General features: G+C 40.6%; 1 protein-coding gene across 6 annotated transcripts in view; it reads left to right on the forward strand.

The window, feature by feature from the left end:
- APP (amyloid beta precursor protein) overlaps positions 1–22947 on the forward strand; it is a 287239-nt gene that overhangs the window by 238259 nt on the left and 26033 nt on the right. For all 6 annotated transcript variants that reach the window (XM_058427839.1, XM_032174825.2, XM_032174826.2 and 3 more), the window contains one exon: positions 17346–17567. In XM_058427839.1, the coding sequence (XP_058283822.1) occupies positions 17346–17567 (222 nt within the window). The remainder of the gene's footprint in view (positions 1–17345; positions 17568–22947) is intronic.

Consider the following 22947-nt stretch of genomic DNA (forward strand, 5'->3'; position numbering starts at 1 on the left):
CTTCTTTCTGGCATTAGAGGTGGTGATGTTTCATCACTCTGGAGTTAGTAAAACCTGAAACCCGCCAGGCATTTGACACAGAGTTTGCTGCCAGGGACAGCTCAGCTTCTGGCTTATGGGAGAGGAAATGACCTAACCTCTGTGTTTACAAAGTGTTTGAAACTGAGGCCCTTCCACTTCCTTGCTGAGTGTAGGGGTTGACCTGGCATCCAAAATCCCCATGGTCTTCTCAGGGTAAGACATGCAGCCATTGGTGGTCAGGAAACGATTTGCTCCCGTGGAAGGCATTGGAAGAGGAACAGAGCTGAAACACGCGGGTGTTCAGAGGGAAAACATCTCTGCACTTAACAGGGCTAGATTAGACTATTAGACTATTAGCATAGAGCTCGTGATTGATCTCCTTTATCTGTTTAATTCCAGCCTTGAGTAAAGGACTCACTAAGAAACCACATTCAGCCGGGTGTTGTGGCTCACGCCTGTAATCCCAACACTTTGGGAGGCCGAGGCAGATGGATCACAAGGTCAGAAGTTCAAGACCAGCCTGGCCAATATGGTGAAACCCCGTCTCAACTGAAAATACAAAAATTAGTCAGGGATGGTGCTGGGCGCCTGTAGTCCCAGCTACTCGGGAGGCTGAGGCGGGAGAATCGCTTGAACCCGGGAGGCAGAGGTTACAGTGAGCCGAGATCACGCCACTGCATTCCAGCCTGGCGACACAGCGAGACTCCATCTCAAAAAAAAAAACAAAAAAAAACCCACATGCTATTCCAGTATATTTATTATAACCAGAAATTCTTGTCTTATCAGCAGATAGCTAATATTCACTTACATGGGCAGTGTATTAGATTCCTAGGGCTGCTGGAACCGGTTACCACAAACCACATGGCCGAAACCAACAGAAATATACTCTCATTATCTCATTATTCTAGAGGTTAGAAGTCCTAAAGCAAGGTGTTGCCAGGGCCACACTGCCTCTTACAGCCCTAGGGGAGAATCTGTTTCATGCCTTTTGCTTGCTCTAGTGCTGCTGCCAGCCCTTGATATTCCTTTGGTTGGTACATGCACCCCTCCAATCTCCACCTCTGTCTTCACATGGTGTTACTCCCCGTGTCTCTGTTTCTGTGTCTTCTCTAATATGATTAAGGGCCCACCCTTCTCCAGTATGACCTCATCTTAACTTAATTATATCTGCAAAGACCCTGTTTCCAAGTAAGGCTGTATTCTCAGGTGTAGGCATTAGGACTTCAACATATATTTTGGGGGAAAATTCAACCCATAATGCGGTTATGTTTTTATTTTCCTTGATTTTTAAGAATGTGAAATATTGGCAAATTTTTTCAACCACTATCAAATTTAAATCTAAGAACTACATGTCTTAAATTTATGATCTCTTCATTTAAAAAAAAAATAACATTTAATTGGTACCAAAACGTGAGTTTAATGCTTTGCATTTGCTTGAGGCTGATTAATGAGTAAATGTGTAAACTGTGGCTGTTTTAATTAGCAGGGTTAATTAATGTTTACCACACTTGGAAGATGAAAAGGCATGTATAAATGCTCTATATTGTGAATCGTCTTTTAATTTGTTGTTGAAGTTTATAGTGTAGCCAAATAAGGATTGCTTACGTCATATTTACAAAGGGAGGTTCATTAATGGATACAAATATACGGTTTGATAGAAGCAAGACCTAGTATTTAATTATCAGCAAGGTGACTAATTTACAGTAATCTATTGTATATTTCAAAATAGCTAGGAGAACCTAATTTGAATGTTTCTAGTGTAAAGAAGACAGGCTGGGCACGGTGGCTTACACCTGTAGTCCCAGCACTTGGGAAGGCCGAGGTGGGAAAATCGCTTGACCCCAGCAATTCAAGACTAGCCAGGGCATCATAGTGAGACCCCGTCTCTACAAAACAAATATTTAAACATTAGCCAGGTGTGATGGTGCATGCCTCTAGACCCAGCTGCTCTGGAGGCTGAGGTGAGAAGATCACTTGAGCTCAGGAGTTCAAGGTTCAAGTGAGCTATGATCACACCACTGCACTCCAGCCCGAGTGACAGAGAGAGACCCTGTCTCAAAGCAAAAAGAAAAGAAAAACATTTAAGTGATGGATATCCCATTATACTGATTTGATCTCTCCAAATTATATGAATATATTCTTTTCTCATGTAATCTAAAAATATACACATCTATTATGTATCAATAAAAAATAAAACTTTAAAAATGTAAAAAACGATGTTGGAGCACTATGGTAATTAACATAGAGGCTCTGACTTTTGAGGTACATTAATTACCTGTTACTGAAGTTGAACATGCTTTAATATTGTATGTTTAGAAAAGGTAGTTACGTTTTTAAATCTGATTGTGTAAGAAGAAAAGAGTAGAAATGTTGGAGGCCAAGTCAATAATTATTTAGTATATCATAATTTGAGATGAAATGTGTTTTTTTTTTCTTTTTTAGTTTCAAGTTGAAACATTTTAAGAGCAGATAAGGAAAGGCTAACTGTGCTGAGATGAAAATAACATTTTTAAAGTAAATTTCATAAAGAAAATACATTTCTAGAATTTTGTGTAAATTATCAACAAAGCCTCAGAAGCCTAGATGAGGTCTTGTGCCGAGACTGGAAAGTGTGGGGATTAGAAAAAGTTTGGAGAGATTGTTGTGAGATCCTCCCGTATGAGGCCTGAAGCTGTACATCCATGGAAAGCAGTTACCCCAGGTGGGAAAACAGGTTATCCATTCTCGAGTGAGTGGCCGGGTGGGAAATACTCCATCATGTCAAATGGATCGTACTTTCCAGCACCAAGATTTGTGGTTCTCTAGGTGAATAAAGATGACACCCCCTTCACTTCACTTCACCGTTGTCTGCATGGAGGATGTATCTAAAATCAAATTAGCAAAAAGGTTGGGTCTACTTTATTTTTCATCTCCTACACTATTTTCTTCTTTGTTCTCGGCAGGAAAAAATGAAGTTGCATTTTATTATTATCTCATAGATTCTTATACTAAAATGATTTGATTTAAGACCCATTGCACTTTATTTGGATTAAAAATGCTTCACTCTTTAGTTCTTAACAATAACACCAGCCTGATTTTATTATGTTAAGCACTGCAATTAGACAATACAAATAATTTTCAGCAAGGACGTGTTATTTTTATCATGGGTGGAACTGTTCATTGTCTAGCAGAATTTATTACCAGATAAATCCCTTTTGGGGAATCTAATGTGGATGTTTTTTTCAAAGTACCTGCGAAGTTTTGCTAGTATTGGGAACGCTTCCATTTTCATTCTGATGCTTCCCTGTGTTTCAGCATAGAAGTGAGCTCTCTGGGTCCATGTTTCCAATGGCTCCACCCAATATCCTGAAAGATTGCAACTCAACATGTGTAAACAGAACCTTTCTCCCCCATATTTGCTCTTTTCATAGATTAAACTCAGGTCAAGAATTAGAAGTTTACCCTCCACCCTGATAGCATCTCTCCCTATCCCAAATACCGCCACCAAAATGCCCACTGTTTTTCCTTGGGCCACTTCCTGAAATACCTTTCCGGCTTTACCACTCTTGTGCGCATCCTTATCGGCTGTGCTGTTGGCCATTTTTTACTGCTTACTTGTCTGGTTAGTCTTTTATAATGTCCAGGCTTCTCCTCCATCCTTTTTTTACAGTTTACCTGTTAATGAAGTGCAGGTCACTTGATCCGTAGAATTCCCATAGGCTGGGATTTTGCTAATTGTATACTCATGGTATAGGTCAGTGTATTCCTCTGCCCTCTGTATCCCACAAACTGAAAGCCTCTTGGCTAAGCTGCTTCCCTTTTCACTTCCCTTGTACCCCAGCAGCCAGAAGAGTCACAGATCCTGGGCAGCTTGTCCTCTGTGCCTTGGTACATGCACTTGTATCTGCTAGGACACTGATCTCTTTCCCTTGGGCCCCACTGTAATATCACTAGTCACATCCCTAAAGCCCAGGCTTGTTTCTTTGTCATTCTGTCTGTATCCCTACCATAACACTTGTATGGTAATTATTTTTATGCCCATCTTTCCTTTTCAAGTGAAAAGAAATTGACGAAGTTATTTCTAGCACTCGCCTGGAAAAAGGAAGGAAGACAGGGAGGGAGGGGCTCACTAGTTTATGATAAAGTGGTTTGATTTTCTTGGTTGCAGATTATTTCTTTTAAAGTGACTCTTCAGCTTCTCTCACTCCTGTGCATCCTGAATGCTCTCCTGAAGACAGACACTTTCCATTCATTTCCAAGCTCCCCATGTGAAGTGCTTTCTGTTGCCAGGCTTGGTTTCCCCACATGTTGTTAAAGAAGTTAAAGAAGCATGTGAATAAGCTAAAGCGGAAGAGAAAGAACCATTGCTGTATCTAGAATTGTTCACCAGAAAGCAAGTTTTGTGTTAAAGAAAACACGAGTAGGCCACTGTGCAGAAGTGCATACAGGGTTTGTGTGCTTTTTTAAATCTGCATAAATAAACATTTCAAACGAGCTATCATATATACAAGGATGATGTGCTGTCTGTGGGAAAAGGAGCCAGTCCTGTGTTGTGATTTTATATATATATATATATATGTAATTTGTGCTAATCTTACACACTTGCCTGATCCCCTTATAATTATCTGCATAAGTCTTTTTAGGCTCTTTGAATGAAATTAACTATGTATGGATGTTTAAAATCATCCTTTCTACCATGAGCTCATCAGACTTGCTATCCAATTCTTTGCATCCTTTGAAGTATAAAATTCCATCAATTCAGCACGTATCAACACGTATCAATTAGAATGCACTTTTCTTCACAGCATGGCGGAGTTTTTGCTGGCTGCGGGGAGGGACACGGTTTCCCATTTCATTCATTTGCTTTGGCCCGCCCCAGGATCCCTCTCATCCCAGTCAGATAGACTTCTCTCATGAGCTTGAGAGAGGGGGCTGGTCACACAGGACACAGCTTTAGGGACACGACTCGACTCACTGAAACTACAAAATGAGTGCTGCTCTTAGAGTTGTACCCGCAGCCTACACAGCTGTTATGGCAGTGCTGTGGGCAAGTCTTGCTAAGGCCCATTCTCCTCCCTCCCTTGTCGTGTTGGAAGGTTCAGGTTGGAGCTGAAATTCAGTCCAGCACGCAGCTGGACAAGCCATGTCTCCTGTATGTGACTCGCTCCCCAGAGAACGCATCATGTGGACTAGAAAGGGCTTGGCTTTATCAGAAGCAAAGGAGAGGTTTACATGTCTTCTTGCTGTCTCTTAATGGGTCCAGAGCTCCAGTAGAGAAAGTGGGACACTGTGGATTGATCTCCAGAAAATCCCAAAATCAGCACTGAAGGCTCCAGGAGATTATGCCTTTAGATTGTATACAGGCACCAGAATGACTTTTGCCTTTATAAAAACGCACGCAAGAGCATGAAAACTAGTATTTGAGGATTTTTTTTTTTTCTCACTGTACTTTCTGGTCCTCACTGAAAGCATTAGCAGTTTTAAAAAATGAAATGTGATACTGTTACAGACGTAGCAAACCTCACGTTTCATTTTTTCCAATTCATTCTATATCTAAGAACTTAGAAGGAGAAACAAACTGTACCCAGAAAAAGGAATGAAACTGGAGAATTCTTCCTCATGATTCCTCTGTGTCCTCAAGCCTAATTATCCTCATTCCAAGGACTCTCCATGTGCCTCAATAACTTCGAAAAATTTACTCTCATTAACCACAGTCATAAAAATTATGTAGTAAAGTGATAAGGAAGAGACGAAATAATGCTGAAAGAATAAAAGCATTTAAAAAAACACTATTATTTCTGCTGTTAGAATTGTAAATGAATTCTTATTCATTTTTTCTACATTTTTGGCACTAAATTTATGTTACTCTTATAATTAGTAAAAACTGATTTTTTTTTTAATAAAAGAAGACTCACAGTGAAGTCATAACATATGCTGCAGAGGTTAGGCTCTTCAAGTCAGATTTGAAGAGAGAATTTCACGTAACAATCACCTTGAAATGTCTTCAGGTCAGCCATCAAAGGACACATCTCTCAACCAGCCAGGCAGCCAGTTTTTCCTCTAGCATGTGAAGAGAGAGCTGTTTCTTGGCTTAAAGACCATATGAAATAATTGACTTATGTTTAAAATATATGAGGCATCAGGCCGGGCGCAGTGGCTCATGCCTGTAATCCCAGCACTTTGGGAGGCCAAGGCGGGTGGATCACAAGGTCAGAAGATCGAGACCATCCCGGCCAACATGGTGAAACCCCGTCTCTACTAAAAATACAAAAATTAGCCGGGCGTGGTGATGCGCACCTGTAGTCCCAGCTACTCAGGGAGGCTGAGGCAGGAGAATTGCTTGAACCCAGGAGGCGGAGGTTGCCATGAGTCAAGATTATGCCCCTGCAGTCCAACCTGGCAACAGAGCAAGACTCTGTCTCTAGTTTATAAAAAAAAAAAAAAAAAAAAAAAAGCATCAAAATCACATTCACTTCTATTTTTATTTTTGTTTGTAGAAGACATGCAGTTTGTATCACATTAATGGGCATATGATGTAATTTCACTATAAATCGAACCAGAGGAAAATATCCAAATATTTATAAATTAAAGCTGACAGTGCCTACAGTACTAAATTTTTTGTTTTAGTATAATTGGAGACTTACAAAAAAGTTCTAAAAATATATTTAAAAATTTTTAAAGGAAGTTGCAGACATAATGGCCCTTTACACCTAAATACTTCACTGTACGTTTTCTCAAAACAAGAAGATGTGTGTGTGTGTGTTTGTGTGTGTGTGTTGTAATCTTAATACCGCATCTTTCAGAGATTATTTCTATAGTATATAAACTTGGTTTTTTGTTTGTTTGTTTGTTTTGAGATGGAGTCTCACTCTGTCGCCCAGGCTGGAGTGCAGTGGCGCAATCTCGGCTCACTGCAAGCTCCGCCTCCTGGGTTCACACCATTCTCCTGCCTCAGCCTCCTGAGTAGCTGGAACTACAGGCACCTGCCACCATGCCTGGCTAATTTTTGTATTTTTAGTAGAGACGGGATTTCACCTTGTTAGCCAGGATGGTGTCGATCTCCTGACCTCATGATCCGCCCACCTCAGCCTCCCAAAATGCTGGGATTACAGGCGTGAGCCACCGTACCTGGCCATAAACTTGTTTTTTAGTCTCTACTTTAAGTTCCTGACAACCCAGGCAGGACCAAGGCTCCCTAATGTAGTTGGAAATCAGATCAGCACATTGGCACAAGTTCTACAGGTAAACGGGAAAAAGGAGCCCCACAATCTGCTTTTAGATGCCAGGGAGCCTGGCTGGTCTTTATCTTGATTACTGACTGATGCCACTGGTAGGTCTAAGTTCTTTGATCTGTGATGTTTGAAAGCCAAAAGGAAATGTGTTTTAAATGAAAAGGGACTTCTTCTGTACTCTCAGTCTAAGCCAGACAAGTGGTATTTCAGGAAAATGTCCCTAGCAATAAGGAATATTTTCACAAATGATGTGAAGCTTTGTTTGTGTCCCTTCCAGGGACAGTTTGTTACCATAAGGGGACAAAGCATGCTTCATTTAAAAATGTGTGGCCAGGAAACTGTTATTTTTAAACAAAAATAAACCCAGATTTAGACATGTAGCCTGAGTTTTAACTCTAGGAGATTTTCAAGATTGATAGTGTAGCTAAAAATAACTGACCTAATTTTCTGGAGGTCAAGATAAAAACTGGATTTGTGGTACGGCGTTTACTTTGTGATAATATGTGTATAAATTCTTCCCCAAGTTGGAAAATGTGGCCGCATCATACAGGGCTGTGTCTCTCTTGACCATTGAAGTGCCTAGGTCACTACACTACATCGTGAATGCAAATGGGTATTTGGGTTGATTGAGTCAGCAGAATAAATATACTGTTCAAACCTTTGAATAGCTCAACATCAAAAGGAGTTTAAATTATTTTAAATTTGACTTAGAGTCGGTGAAATCTTCTGACCATTCATGTAGCCATCGTATTCATCCTGACAAAGGGAAACCTAAAGACTTGGGAAAGTGTTCTGAGACGAAAGTGCTATTGAGAATGGGCCGTCCAAACAGAGTGACAGGCAGGCCTCACTTGGCTAGAAGAGGGAGCTTTTCAGCCCTGCTCCACCATCAGGAATCTCCGTGACCTTGGACTACTACTTTAATCTCTTTTACCTTGGCTTCTTTATGTGAAAAGAAAAAAAAGATACCATCGAATTCATTCTTTTTCAAACCTATCAAAAATTTGAAATGTATGAAAAAGAGGGTGCTTGTGATGATAGATGCGTTTACGCTTCCTTTTTTTTTTTTTTTTTTTGAGACAGAGTCTCACTCTGTCGCCCAGGCTGGAGTGCAGTGGTGCGATCTCGGCTCACTGCAAGCTCTGCCTCCCGGGTTCATGCCATTCTCCTGCCTCAGCCTCCTGAGTAGCTGGGACTACAGGCGCCGCCGCCACACCTGGCTAACTTTTTTTGTATTTTTAGTAGAGACCTGGTTTCACCATGTTAGCCAGGATGGTCTCGATCTCCTGACCTCGTGATCCACCTGCCTCGGCCTCCCAAAGTGCTGGGATTACAGGCGTGATACGCTTTTTTCATGCTTTTTTAATATTAGTTTCCAATCCAAGTTATACAGCCATATCCTCTATAAAATGGAACTTTTCATGGAACAGTGAGAAGGTTGCATTAGGAATTGGGATACTTGGGTTCAGATTTCAGTTCTGCCACTTGCTAGTTTTAAGTATACTTCTCAGGATGGATGTCAGTTTGTTCAACTATCAATGGGAGTAATGATCCCACTAAGGAAGTTATTGTGGTTATCAAATCAGCAGATGGGTATGAAAAGGCCATGAGTGCAGTTCTCATGGTTATGAAGGAAGGTGTCATAACTGGCACAGTCCCATCACAGTGTGGCTTTGGCATCGCAGATGGCTGTAGCATATATGCTAATCAAAACATCCCTACCGTCCTGAAAGATCTCATGGGTTCTCCCCCAAATCAGCTGCTCCACCGACCTACAAGTAAGTCCATGCTTCTTTAGTGTATTTACTCACTAGTGAAGGCCCGTCTGCTGAAAGTGTCTTCAGTAGGGGAGAGCTGCTCTTTTCTGGGAAACCCAGCAATGAAGTTTGTCCTGTGATGCCCTCTACACTTACTGACCTGTTTCCTGAGAACTTCCCGTAACAAATGGTCCAGGGAAGAAGGAAGTCTGTGACCAGTCTTTCCTTTCCTGTGGCTTTCTGGTTCAGAAATGTGACCCTGATGATAAGACACTTCAAGGCGTGACTCTGGTGTTTTGGCAATATTCCTCTAGCGGTATTGTTTCTCGGCCCACACTCATCTCATGCCTTGCTTTGTTTGCTGTTTTCGAGACTTGTTTTTTTGTTTGTTTGGTTTTGGTTTTGGTTTGTGAGACAGAGCCTCACTCTGTTGCCCAGGATGGTGTGCAGTTGGCACAATCTCGGCTCACTGCAGCCTCCACCTCCTGGGTTCAAGCAGTTCTCCTGCCTCAGCCTCCTGAATAATGGGGATTACAGGTACACACCACCGTGCCTGGCTAATTGTTGTATTTTTTTTTAGTAGAGACGGGGTTTTACCATGTTGGCCAGGCTAGTCTTGAACTCCTGACCTCAAATGATCCACCAACCTCGGCCTCCCAAAGTGCTGGGATTACAGGCGTGAGCCACCACGCCCAGCCATTATGCTCGTTTTTCTCTCATGAAGGGATAACCGAGGCTGTTGTGTGGTGGTGTCTTGTACAGCTCGTGGCTGTGGTCAGTGTGGTGGAGGGTAGGTCTTTGTAGATGGTGACATGCATGAGAGTCACCTGGGGATCACATTAACATGCAGATTCCCTGGATCTGGGTGGGACCTAAGGTCCTGCATGTCTAACAGACTCCCAGAGAACACCCATGTAGCAAGAGTATAGACAAAAGGATTCAAAGCGAAGGGACTGCAAGAACCATGGAACCAGCCTCCCACGATTTTGCGGATAATGAATCCGAGCCTTGGGGAGTTTCAGAGGCCATGGAGAGATTAAGTATAATAAACAACATAGCAGTTGTATGTTGAGCCAAGAATCAGACATGCACAGAACTGCTGATTGGAAAATTAAATCTGATCTCATAGTCCTGGTGTGGGCAAAATGCCTAGCTAGAGTGGGTGACCACTGATTTATAGTGGGGCCTCTTGGTAGGGAAAATTAGTCCATCCCATTTACAGATACTTCCAATGCAGCTGTGTCAGGGGAGAGAAAAGAACGGACATGGGAGAGAGTGTAGAGGTATGATCTTCAGTCCTTTCAGGCAGGCACATAAGTAAATTTTTATTTAAAAGATAAGAATTGGTCATATGCGAATCTCCTGTTAGATAAGATTAAAAAGTTTCCATTTTGTGGAGAAGCTACAGATAAATATTTTTCCATGGGATCCAAAAGAATCAAAAAGTAAGAAAAATAGTAATAGCAGTGGAGGTTCGATCCTAGACAGAAGAAAAACCAGCAAGCCGAGGGACTTCATATTCTCACTGGTGTCCAAATCAGATTTTTTTTTGTTTTTTTTTTTTTCTTCTTTGTTTACTTTAAGTTCTGGGATACATGTGCTGAGCATGCAGGTTTGTTACATAGGTATATATGTGCCTTGGTGGTTTGCTGCACCCATCAACCCATCATAGGTTTTAAGCTCCACATGCATTAGGTATTTGTCCTAATGCTCTCCCTCCCCTTTCACCCCACCCCCAGACAGGCCCTGGTGTGTGATGTTCCCCTCCCTGTGACCATGTGTTCTCATTGTTCAGCTCCCACTTATGAGTGAGAACATGAGTGTTTGGTTTTCTGTTCCTGTGTTAGTTTGCTGAGGATGATGGTTTCCAGCTTCATGCATGTCCCTGCAAAAGGACATGAACTCATCCTTTTTATGGCTGCATAGTATTCCATGGTGTATATGTGCCACATTTTCTTTATCCAGTCTATCGTTGATGGACATTTTGGTTGGTTCCAAGTCTTTGCTATTATAAATAGTGCTACAGTAAACATACGTGTGCATGTGTCTTTACAGTAGAATGATTTATAATCCTTTGGGTATATTCCCAGTAATGGGATTGCTGGGTCAAATGGTATTTCTAGTTCTATATCCTTGCAGAATCTCCTCACTGTCTTCCACAATGGTTGAACTAACACTCCCACCAACAGTGTAAAAGTGTGCCTATTTTTCCACATCCTCGCCAGCATCTGTTGTTGCCAGACTTTTTAATGATCACCATTCCAACTGGTGTGAGATGGTATCTCATTGTGGTTTTGATTTGCATTTCTCTGATGACCAGTGATGACGAGCTTTTTTTTCATATGTTTGTTGGCCACATGTCTTGTTTTGAGAAGTTTCTGTTCATATCCTTTGCCCACTTTTTGATGGGGTTGTTTTTCTTTTTTTTCTGGTAAATTTGTTTAAGTTCCTTGTAGATTCTGGATATTAGACCTTTGTCAGATGGATAGATTCAAATCAGAGCTTTAACAGCCGAACTTTACAGGGAAAAGGCTGAGTGGCACCTCCTTTATATGAAGAAAATGTTCTTCTCCAGCAACCCACATGTGTTCAGTGTATGGAAGAAGCTGTTCAGTAATTATAACTGACACTTGTAAAAGATAACTGATTGATTTAATGCCTATAAATTTTATTTTCTTTAAACCTAAGATGTGACCATTAAATTTTTAGAAGACATTTGGCTAGTGGATTAATAATTAAAAGAATATTAGATGAATTCATCTGCTTCCTATTCAGCAGTTCTTTTATTTATAAGGCCATTTTTCTCAAAATGAATGATCATGAATGTCTAAAAAAAAAAACAAAATATTTAGCTGTTTGAAGATGCAATTATCTTTTTATGTTGTTTTCTTTTAAGTATTTACAATGATAGCTAAGTGGTAGGGCTTCTTCCCTCTCTTACTCTAAGTATGCCTCATATACATCCTCAAAGCATTTTTTTTTTTTTGGAGACAGAGTCTTACTTGGTTGCCTAGGCTGGAGTGCAGTGGCGTGATCTCAGCTCACTGCAACCTCCGCCTCCCAGGTTTAAGCAATTCTCCTGCCTCAGCCTCCCAAGTAGCTGGGATTACAGGCGTCTGCCACCATGCACAGCTAATTTTTGTATTTTTAGTAGAGACGGGGTTTCACCAAGTTAGCCAGGCTGCTCTTAAACTCCTGACCTCATGATCCACCCGCCTCGGCCTCCCAAAGTGCTAGATTACAGATATGAACCACCACGCCCAGCCGTCTCAGAGCATTTTTAAAAGAGCAAGGTGATGGGGTTCATTGGGTATTTGGTGTTTGAAATTAAATACCTCTGTTATTGATTAAGCCATATTTTAAATATTATCATCACTAAACTCAGTTAAATATTTCCACTGTTAACTGCAAGGCTCAAATGCTTGGATATTATAGAAGATATTTGACTTCAAAGATAACTGCTACAATTTTGGGTCGTAACAAATAGCTTTTAGAGGAGGAAAAAATAAGTCTTGGGAGGAAAATAAGCAAAGTCTCTTAGTTTAATATAGCGGTTGGCAAATGTAGATACTTAAAAGCTCTGAAAATCCCCATTGCAGGCCATCAGAGTGTTGTAATTAAGTATTAAATTAATTCGGATAAAAGGATAATCCATCAGGGCCACTAATGTAGTGGAAGTGTGGTTTTGGTGTGATTAGTCTCACCATGGAAGTCAAAGAAAGTCCCACTCAGAATGAACAATGAAAGAATCCTATTTGTCTCTGGGTATTTTGTCATAGGCTCAATTGCCCAGTGCCAGTGTGTAAGCCACTGTTAAAATCCTGAGCCCTTAGTCCTGTCTACGGGTAGCTGGCTGCCTTAGACATTTTATGATGACGAAATTGAATTCTACTTCTGATAATGGTAATCCATCATGTCTACCTCTTTTTTTCTCTTAAAACTACACTGACAGCCAGGCGCAGTGGCTCCCGCCTCATACCAGCACTTTGTGAGGCCAAGGCAGGCAGATCGCCTGAGGTCAGGAGTTTGAGACCAGCCTGGCCAACATGGAGAAACTCTGTCTCTACTAAAAACATAAAAACTATCCGGTCATGGTAGTGTGTGCCTGTAATCACAGCTACTCAGGGGACTGAGGCAGGAGAATCGCTTGAACCCAGGAGGCAGAGGTTCATTGTTCTAAACGACATAGCCAGGGGTGGTTATTTCTAAATTTTCTGTGTTGAATTAAGATAGGAATGTGGATTTCTTCCTATTTTGAACAACAACCAAAAAAAAAAAAAGGCTAAGTGTGTTTCACTCTGCTAAAAATGTAACTTTTCTCGAATCTGTCATTCGTTCACTTACATTTTCTGAAAATGAACATAATAAACTGGGAAAATTAACCACCATGGGGCTCAGCATGCTGGTGGCCATTTGGAGGAACTTTTCTACCAACAGTGTAACAGAGAAAAGAGAAAAGGGTACCACGGTGTACCTCAGCCTCAGATGCCCTGGCTGTTCTGTGAAGCACAAGTGTAAGATTTCTCACTGTGATCTTTTGCTCCTCTGCCTTTTTACTGCCAAAGGCTAAGATGGGCACAGGGCCCTTTCCAGCTGCCCCTGCCTGAGAAATGCCTATTTGGTGACCAAAAGCAATAACCATTCCTAGCAGTGATTAAGTCAGCTTACCAATCCACAAGAGTGGAAGAGACTGCTAAAGATATTGGAACAGACATGCTTAATAATGCCTAATTTTTACAGCTACTTTTGTGATAATACGAGAGGCTGAAATAGATAGGGGCTGAACTTGGGAAGGCTGGTGTTACGAAGCCCAAGACTTGGATTTCGGCACTGGTGCTTACTGGCCACTGGGTCTGGAAGAGATTGGTTCCTTTCTCCCAGCCTCAGTCTCCTTGTCCCATCAGATTGATAATGCCTGCCTTGGGAAATACAGGAGAGGGCATTTGAGCTGGGCTCTAAAGAGTTCAAATAATGTAGATGAACAGAGATGGGCTTCCGAGATAGCAGGAATAGAGAACAAAAGTGTCAGAATGGGTATACATGGTCTTTTCTGGGAATACCCCAAGCTATTTAGCCTGAGAGAGAGGTGTGGTGTAGACAGCTAGGAGCTGTGAGTTCCATGGCTAGAAATATGGGGTGGGCCCAGACCACAGAGGGCCTTCAGCATCTGGCAAAGGAGTTGGAATTAATTCAGTAGAAAATGAAGACCCACTGAAACAAAGAGGGAGCCATTCTTGTGTGTCAGGAAAAGATTTCGGGAACCAAACATAAAATAAAAACCAGCAGGGAGACCATTGTCTGAGTCGGTTTGTACTGTTGTAATGACACCAGAGACTGGGTAATTTATAAACAATAGAAATACTACAATTCTGGAGGCTGAGAAGCCCAGGATCAAGGCGCGGGCACGTCATTGTGTGTTGAGGGCCTAGTCTCTCTACTTTTAAAATGGTGCCTTAGCCGGGCGCGGTGGCTCACGCCTGTAATCCCAGCACTTTGGGAGTCCAAGGCGGGTGGATCACGAGGTCAGGAGATCAAGACCATCCTGGCCAACATGGTGAAACCCCGTCTCTACTAAAAATACAAAAAATTCGCTGGGCGTGGTGGCGGTCGTCTGTAGTCCCAGCTACTCAGGAGGCTGAGGCAGGAGAATGGCGTGAACCCGGGAGGCGGAGCTTGCAATGAGCCAAGATTGTGCCACTGCACTCCAGCCTGGGCGACAGAGCAAGACTCCATCTCAAAAAATAAAAAAAATTTTTTTTTAAATGGCACCTTGTGGCTGCATCCTCCAGAGGCAGCAAACACTGTGTTCTCACGTGGCAGATGCAGAAAAAGGGGCCTGTGCTGGTTTCCTCTAGCCCTTTTAGAAGGCAGTAGTCCATTCATGGGCAGGGGGTGGAACTCTTATGAGTTGCTTTCCAGAAGACCCCATCTCTCACTACTACCACAGCGGAGATTTAAGTTTCAACACATGACTTTGGGAGACATTCAGACCATAGCAAGCAGTGAGGAGACTATCGTAATTATCCAGGTGAAAAGTAATCATATTCCTAGGGGCGGTGAGGGTGGTATGGAAAAGCAAGCAGGAAATGGCTGAGAGAATTCAGAAATAGAATACCAAAGGATTTGTCAGTAGTTTAAGTACCGGACACGAAGAAATACAGGGAGTCCTGGATGGCTCTGAAGGATTCAAGCCTGTGACTGGGAGGGAGAATGGTTCTGCCATGATTAGAAAACAGGAGAGGCGGAAGGGAAAGCCAGGGACCTTGAGTACAGTTGTGTACCTACCAAGTGCATGGATCAGGAGGGAGCCCTAAGTTGGTATCTCCAGCAAACTGTTGGAAATATACAAATTTGAGTGGGAGGGAGAAGTCGAAGCTAGGGAAATACATTTCAGATTCACCCAAAGCAGGAGATCTTTAGAGTTGCAGGAGTCGATGGGATCAAAGGGGAGAATTGTAGAAAGTGAGGGAAAGAGATACAAGAAGAAAATGACAGGGATGAAGAGAGGAGAAAAAAAGAGTAAGAAGAGTTATTCAGAGATGTCACCGGGAAGAAGATAAGTACCGTGTATGCAAAACAGTGAGAACATTTCCAAATAAAGGACAGGGTAAGTGATAGTAAATACCACAGACCCAGGAACAGCATAGGCCCTGGGGGGTCCAAGAGCTTTCTCGTTGGCAAAGGTTATTTCCTGTCAAGATGAATGTGTATGTACCAGTAATTATTAGTATTCCAGAATATCCTCTCTTTAGCATAGTAAGTGCTTAACAGTCACAAGCAAAAGATTTATATAAAAGAAATGCTCATTTAATTTATTTAATCGGACATTGGTTAAGTTATTAGTCGCTACCTATGGCTTTATAAGACATGAAAAAGTTGGAGGAAATCTAATGAGGATCTTTTATCTGTAAGGGAAAGGTCATCATGGGCATCAAGTATTGAATTTTAGAAACGGTGCCACAGTGGATAGGGATATATTATAACTCAGATTAGACTTCAAAAGGACTGATTTGCTTGGGACTTCATCATTTAAAATCTCTTGCAATAAAATTGACTACAGGAAAAGATATTAATCACATGCTTTAATGCTATTCCGTCAAATTATTTCAATGGGTATAGTTGAACAGATTTTTAATTTTTCAGATACATTTTTTGTCAATATAAAAGAGAATTTGAAAGATGATTGTAAAATGTTACAAATCAAATTTAAATCCTGATCTTATTTTCATTTTCTCTAGCAATAAAACTAACCAGTGATGTGTCTGAAATATATACTTCAGCAAACTCTTGACACAGATATGATTGGAAAATGAGACATTTTGGTTAATCAAATATTATTGTTAATAGTGCAATGCTATCTGTCGGTCTCTGATTTGTAAAAATCAGAGAAAAACATGGTAAATCTTTGGTAACGTAAGAGAAAACTCACAAATCTTGATATCCTGGGGTCAGTTTTTAAAGCAGTAATTACACGATACAAGATTATATTCTAAGCTCTTTTTTCCAGTAAAAAAAAGATAAGTCAATGATGTTCCATAAAGTTGATTCTTGTTTCATCAATTTTTAAAGTCGGGGGCGGTGGGCAGGGGGTAGGTGGCACTGACAGCATTCTTTGGAAAGGGAAGCAACAGAGGAGAAAGGCAGGATATTTGGTGTCTGCTCACATTGGGAAATACAGGGAGCCAGGGGTGGTTAAGTCCAGAGAAGGCTGGATGTCTGTCTGCAGGGCTACATCTGGAAGGGCAAGGGAACGGTTTCCTTGTTGCCTCAGAGCATAGGTCATGCGACACAAGAGGAGCATTTAGGAAATGCAGATTTTTTTTCAAGGCAAAACAGTGAAAACTATTCAAGAAGGTAGCAAACTACTGGCCCTTTCATGCTTTTCTTATCCTTGCAAGTGTGCAAGGCAAGACAGGAGATTCTCTGTTGTCTTTCAGATTGAATGAGATTGTGCCTTGCTTACTGCCGCCACACCAAAGCCTGGTGTTTACTCCTGTGCGATCATTGTATGGTAGGGACGTCTAACTGTGTCAGGAGGAAATGGCAACTGAGCTCCTGTGGCCTTTCACCTCTAGGGGTGCCACACTGCAGCACACTGGCCAGCTACCATGCTCCTGACTCCAGTCCTGCCAGGAGCTCTTGTGAGCTGTGACTTTGCATAAGTAGCTTGAATGTCATGTGCCTCAGTTTTCACATCTGTAAAAGGGAGATGATAATGGTACCTACGCCATGGCTCTAAACGCGATCATGCATGTGAAAGCAGTTGAAGTCATGCCTGGCAGAAGTAAATAGTGGCTGCTGCTGCTGCTGTTGTGATTGCTGTTACTCAACAAAGAGATGATTTTGTTTGGTTTAGATGAGCTGCTTCAGAAAGAGCAAAACTATTCAGATGACGTCTTGGCCAACATGATTAGTGAACCAAGGATCAGTTACGGAAACGATGCTCTCATGCCATCTTTGACCGAAACGAAAACCACCGTGGAGCTTCTTCCCGTGAATGGAGAGTTCAGCCTGGACGATCTCCAGCCGTGGCATTCTTTTGGGGCTGACTCTGTGCCAGCCAACACAGAAAACGAAGGTAAGAGTCCCCTGAGCCAGCAAGGGCATTCTGGGAGGTATATATACACATACATACGTGTGTGCAAGAGAGAGAGTTATCTTTTGTATGTTCTTGAGTGGTGAACTTTTTTTGATGTAGTCATAAATATTTTCATTTCAATTTTACTTTAAAAAGTAAATATTAGGAGTTACTATGTCATTAAAATAATATTGTATCTGTGTAAGTTATACTTTATATTTTTTATGCTGCAAAGCAAGTAAACTGCCAATTGTTGGAAAAGACAACAACTCCATCGTATAGGTGGCAAAACAGAATGGTAATGATTTACATAACATTTGCAAGTAAAGGGCCTCTTGTTTCCCACATGTCCAGGTTTGCATTCTAGGGAATATTATCCTTCGAGTGAAAACTCCTGGTCAAAGGGGAGCCACAGTATATTACTGAAGAGGCAGTTCTTCACAAGGAAAATGTGTGGCAATAACATTCTTCTAATTTTTACTTTCCTGTTCCTCTTCTTAATATAAAATGGTACATTATATAACAGTAAAAGTGGATACATAAAGAGCATGTACTGTATGTCATATGTTATGTTTATGACTTTTTCAAATGAGGCACTGGAGGCACCAGGAGACTAAGTTCTTAAGTGATGACTTTTGGTAGGAATTTTTTAGAAATGTTTTTTAACTGTGAGGTATATTGTGCCCTCTGGAATGGAAGCACAAAATTCAACTTGTGTTTATGACATAATGATCTAGAATGCCACCTTCCAAAACAGCAGATAGATAGTGAAATAAGGAAAAATTACAATTTACCAACAGAAAGGAGTTTTGAGGGCCTGCAGAGGTGCAGATTTGATAGGCACCAAAGTAGTCTTCACTGGCTACTTATTCGTACATGAAATTTCAGATTGAATTAAATGTTAAAGGCAAGGATAGAGAACTACATATAAATAAAATTTAATTTTGCTTAAGACTTAATTTGTGTTTAGAAAATTAAATTTAAGGCAGCTGCCAAAATTAAGGAGCACATTGCTCTAAATGTTTTTTCCTTTGGTGTCTCAGAGAAGTAAGATTCTTCTCTATCAACAAATTTGAGCAGTAGATGGCATCCTTTTTCACAGGGATTTCTTAGCAGAAGTATCTGTTCAGGCAAGAATATCTTTCAGCTTCTTTTATCTTTTTTCTACATGTTCAGAAGTATACAATTACACACAAACACCTTGATTTCTAGATACAAATAACATGTTTTTTAAGAACACAACAGCACTTTACCTGATTTTCTTTATCAAAGCAGCAAATGTTGATGGAGATTTCATATTTATAATATACCTTATAGGCCAGGCACTGTGGTTCACGCCTGTAATCCCAGGACTTTGGGAGGTTGAGGTGAGCAGATCACAAGGTCAGGAGATCGAGATCATCCTGGCTAACACGGTGAAACCCTATCTCTACTAAAAATACAAAAAAAAATTAGCTGGGCGTGGTGGTGGGCGCCTGTAGTCCCAGCTACTCTGGAGGCTGAGGCAGGAGAATGGCGTGAACCCGGGAGGCGGAGCTTGCAGCGAGCCAAGATCGCACCACTGGACTCCAGCCTGGGTGACAGAGCGAGACTTTAAATTTAAAAAAATAAATAAAAAATAATAAAAAGTAAAAAATATATATAATATACCTTATAACATGCAATTAGTACACTCCTCAGACTAAATCTAAATATAATATTAGACCTTAAGTGCACTGGACAAGTTTTTTCTAAAGAACCATTGCAGAAAATATATAACTATTTTCACAATGTGAATCATTACCCCAAATTTGTTTCCTTAATTTGAAAAAGGGCACCTTACAGTAATAGCAGATACAAACAGCATGTTACTGGCAATGTAAAAATAATTAAAACTTTACCATTTATGAAAATAATTCTTAATCACATAGAAGAAAACAATTTTAGGGACAGTTCATTATCAAAGACCTGGACAACTGCCCTATTAAATGTATTGAGTGCGGATTGTTTCTTTCTTTACAGGTGGATACGTTTTGGTCATTGAAGGTCCTCTTCATTCAGTCTCTAATGAGAATTTTTAGTGAAAAATGTCCGATCTCATTTTGTAAATTGAATGCACACTAAATTTGCCCTTTTACTAACAGCATACCTTGTAGCATCAGCCTTAGGAGAAAATCTGCGTGCACACGTGTGCATGTACACACACACAAACACTGAAACCCTTGGGTATTGCCAAGATGTCCATTTGAGCAAAGACCTTGATTAAGTACTTCTGGATACTTGACAAACATGCAGCTATTACATTGCCTAGGCCTCATGAAAAGAGCTGACATTCTTGTTAGATGATTCCGTTTGAACAGTAAAATCTGGTATAACAATATTGGGAGGCAATAGAACTTGCAATGTCAGAGTCTTGAGTTGCAGTACTCTTCATTACCAGTCCCAACACTGATATATATTGATTATAGCAAACAATTTGAAAAGCCACTTCAGCATTTTTTTTTTTGAGATGGAGTCTCGCTCAGTCGCCCAGGCTGGCTGGAGTGCAGTGGCACGATCTCGGCTCACTGCAAGCTCCGCCTCCCAGGTTCATGCCATGTTCCTGCTTCAGCCTCCCGAGTAGCTGGGACTACAGGCGCCCACCGCCACACCCGGCTAATTTTTTGTATTTTTACTAGAGATAGGGTTTCACCGTGTTAGCCAGGATGGTCTCACTCTCCTAACCTTGTGATCCACCCGCCTCAGCCTCCCAAAGTGCTGGGATTACAAGCATGAGCTACGGCGCCCAGCCCCAATTCGTTTTTAAATAAAATAGACGGCCATCATCTCATAAGACATTAAATACTACCCCACACCCCTGAACTCCTGAATGATACAGACCCGAGTTTAAATTCCAGCTCTGCTATGCGCTTATGAGCAAGTTACTTAGTCTCTCTGGCTGCTTCCTCGCTGTAAAATAAGGTTGACAATAATTCCTAACTAACTCAGAGGTATAGCGTAGTATGAGCATTAAATAAGAAGGCATAAAAAAGCTCTTAGCAAAATTCCTGGAACATAGTAAATGTCAGTGGTAGCTTTTTTTTTTTTAATGGAGCCAGGATCTTATTAGAGAGACTTTATCAGCCTGTCTCAAGATGAATCACCGTATGGCCTGAACAGTGTATCCTTAAAATAATGAATATAATAAGCCACATAATGAGATACAGTCCTAAAGCCATCTCTCTTCTCACATCATCTCCCACCTCTCCCCAGAAACTTGTTAGTCTTTCTTTTTACAGACATGTGCGCACACACACAACTACTGAAAATATCTAAAATTCTCAAAGGATTTCCTTTTCTTCTTCATGCAGTCCTCATTATCATAGTTTCAAACGCTTACCAAAAATTTGTTGTTTTTCTCAAGAACAATCAGTGAAATCCAGAGGAGGGTCTGATGCCCATTTTTTAAATTTACATTGAAGAAAATAAGCATATCACAGTTTTCCAACGTGCTGCGATTTGCCTTAAGAAATGTTTATTCTTTGGTTTTCACATCCACAAAACCTAAATGAATGCCTAGGCTGAAATGAAGCCGTTGTTACAGAATTGTGCTCACAGATCATGAAACGATCTGGCTGGAAGCATTAGCGTTAATGACATTTGTGTTTGTTCTACTTTTTCCTGACTGCCTGAGAAGGGCAGCCACAAAGAGCAGCATAGCATGCAGTGACCGCCAGGAAGTCTTTGTGACCAACAGTCTGCCTCTTTGTAGATAATACCTAGATATAATATGTAGATAAAATAATATTTTTAGAGAGACACAGCAGGTCTTAATAAGACCGTATGGATGTATTTGCAAAATGTGAAGCTGCCTTCTAGTATATTTTTAACTAGCTTTATAGAGGCAATGAGGAAGCCAATTTAAATGTTGAAATTTAGATTAAATAAATATTTCATTAAACTTACAAACCAGTTCTGGTCAGGCCTCTTATCGATATGTAAAACTGGTGTATTGCTGATTCCTCATTACCTTTGGCCTGGTAGAGAGTTTGTACAAGGCAGCACGGTTAATAGTTTAGGTTTATTACAAAGAACACCAGAAGTAACAAACTCAAAAATCCCAGAGGTCTGACCATTCTTTTTCTCTCCTCTTACAGCAAAGGATTTGATTCAAAGCTACTGAGAGCAAGAGAATAACTCATTTCTGATTACATTTTATTTTAACTCTATTAAAAGTTAAAGATAATGTATTTCTTGTTTGTGTAAATTACTAAACAGCCAATGTAAGATGTTTTTTTAACACTTTTTTGATGAAGTTACTGTCTGGTTAAGTAAAGGTCCGTTGGAAAAATTGGAAAGTAGTTGCAATGGATTGGGAAATAACACACTACTTTGTTTTGCTGGTGTGTATTCTTTTTTTTGGCAATGATATCATAATTGCCTTTTAAAAAAGAACTGTTTTTTAATGTCTGCTCCCTGAGCTACTTCTTTTTTGTGCATTAATTTATACTAAATCAGCTTCAATCTTTTAAAGCAGATTAGGGTTTATGTCACTGAAACTAGTTTTGTTTAATCTTCCTTAAAAATAGGAAAGGTTTTATTATTGTTTTTAAATAATACATGCCTATTAAAAAAAAAAAGAAGAGCGGGGAGAGGCAGAGAAACTTATAGGACTATATCATTTGTAAGTTTCTTTCATATAAGTATACGCATTTGAACCCTGGAAAAACCATTTACTTTGTGACACAACCGAAGTTCAGAAAGAATGTGATTGGCCCCAGATCACAAAGAAAGTCAGTGGTGATATTAGCAGTGGCCGGTGGGACTAGCAGCTCCTCAGCCTGCATTTAAACCACAGGTACACTTAACTTACTGCCCTCTGAGTTGCATATACATTTTCTGATAATGTAACTATTAATGTATGTGCTCACCACCACTTCGAGGTGCGTGTTTGCCCTTGTGCATGTGTGGTTTGTTGTGTTCTTAACTGCAGTTGAAGCACTATTTGGGTCCCTTGTCATCAGGAGATTCTCACAAAGTACAATGACCTTTCAACTAACTGCATTTTACAAGGAGTAATACAGTTACTCATTACAGGTTGTTGCAAATAGGAAAAAAAATGAAGTATAGAAAAACCAAACTTCATTGTCGAAATGTCTTTGGGAGTTGCAGAAGGAAGTGAAGTACGTCTTCCTGTAACGCACTAGTGAAATACTAGAGAATAGTCATTCTCACATCAGTAGTTACTATGGAATATTTAATCATAGGATATTTAATCAGTGCAGTTCTGTAGTATTTGGTAGCGTCTCAAACAGGCTTTAAATGTTATTTGTTCCTCACCATAATTAGAAGATGCAGATGTTAACATTTCTGTTTCCATATGGAGAAACAGCCACAGAAGTGGGCACTTGCCCAAGGCCAC

The sequence above is a fragment of the Hylobates moloch genome, unplaced genomic scaffold (assembly GCF_009828535.3).
Source record: "Hylobates moloch isolate HMO894 unplaced genomic scaffold, HMol_V3 SCAFFOLD_14, whole genome shotgun sequence".
NCBI classification, from domain to species: domain Eukaryota; kingdom Metazoa; phylum Chordata; class Mammalia; order Primates; family Hylobatidae; genus Hylobates; species Hylobates moloch.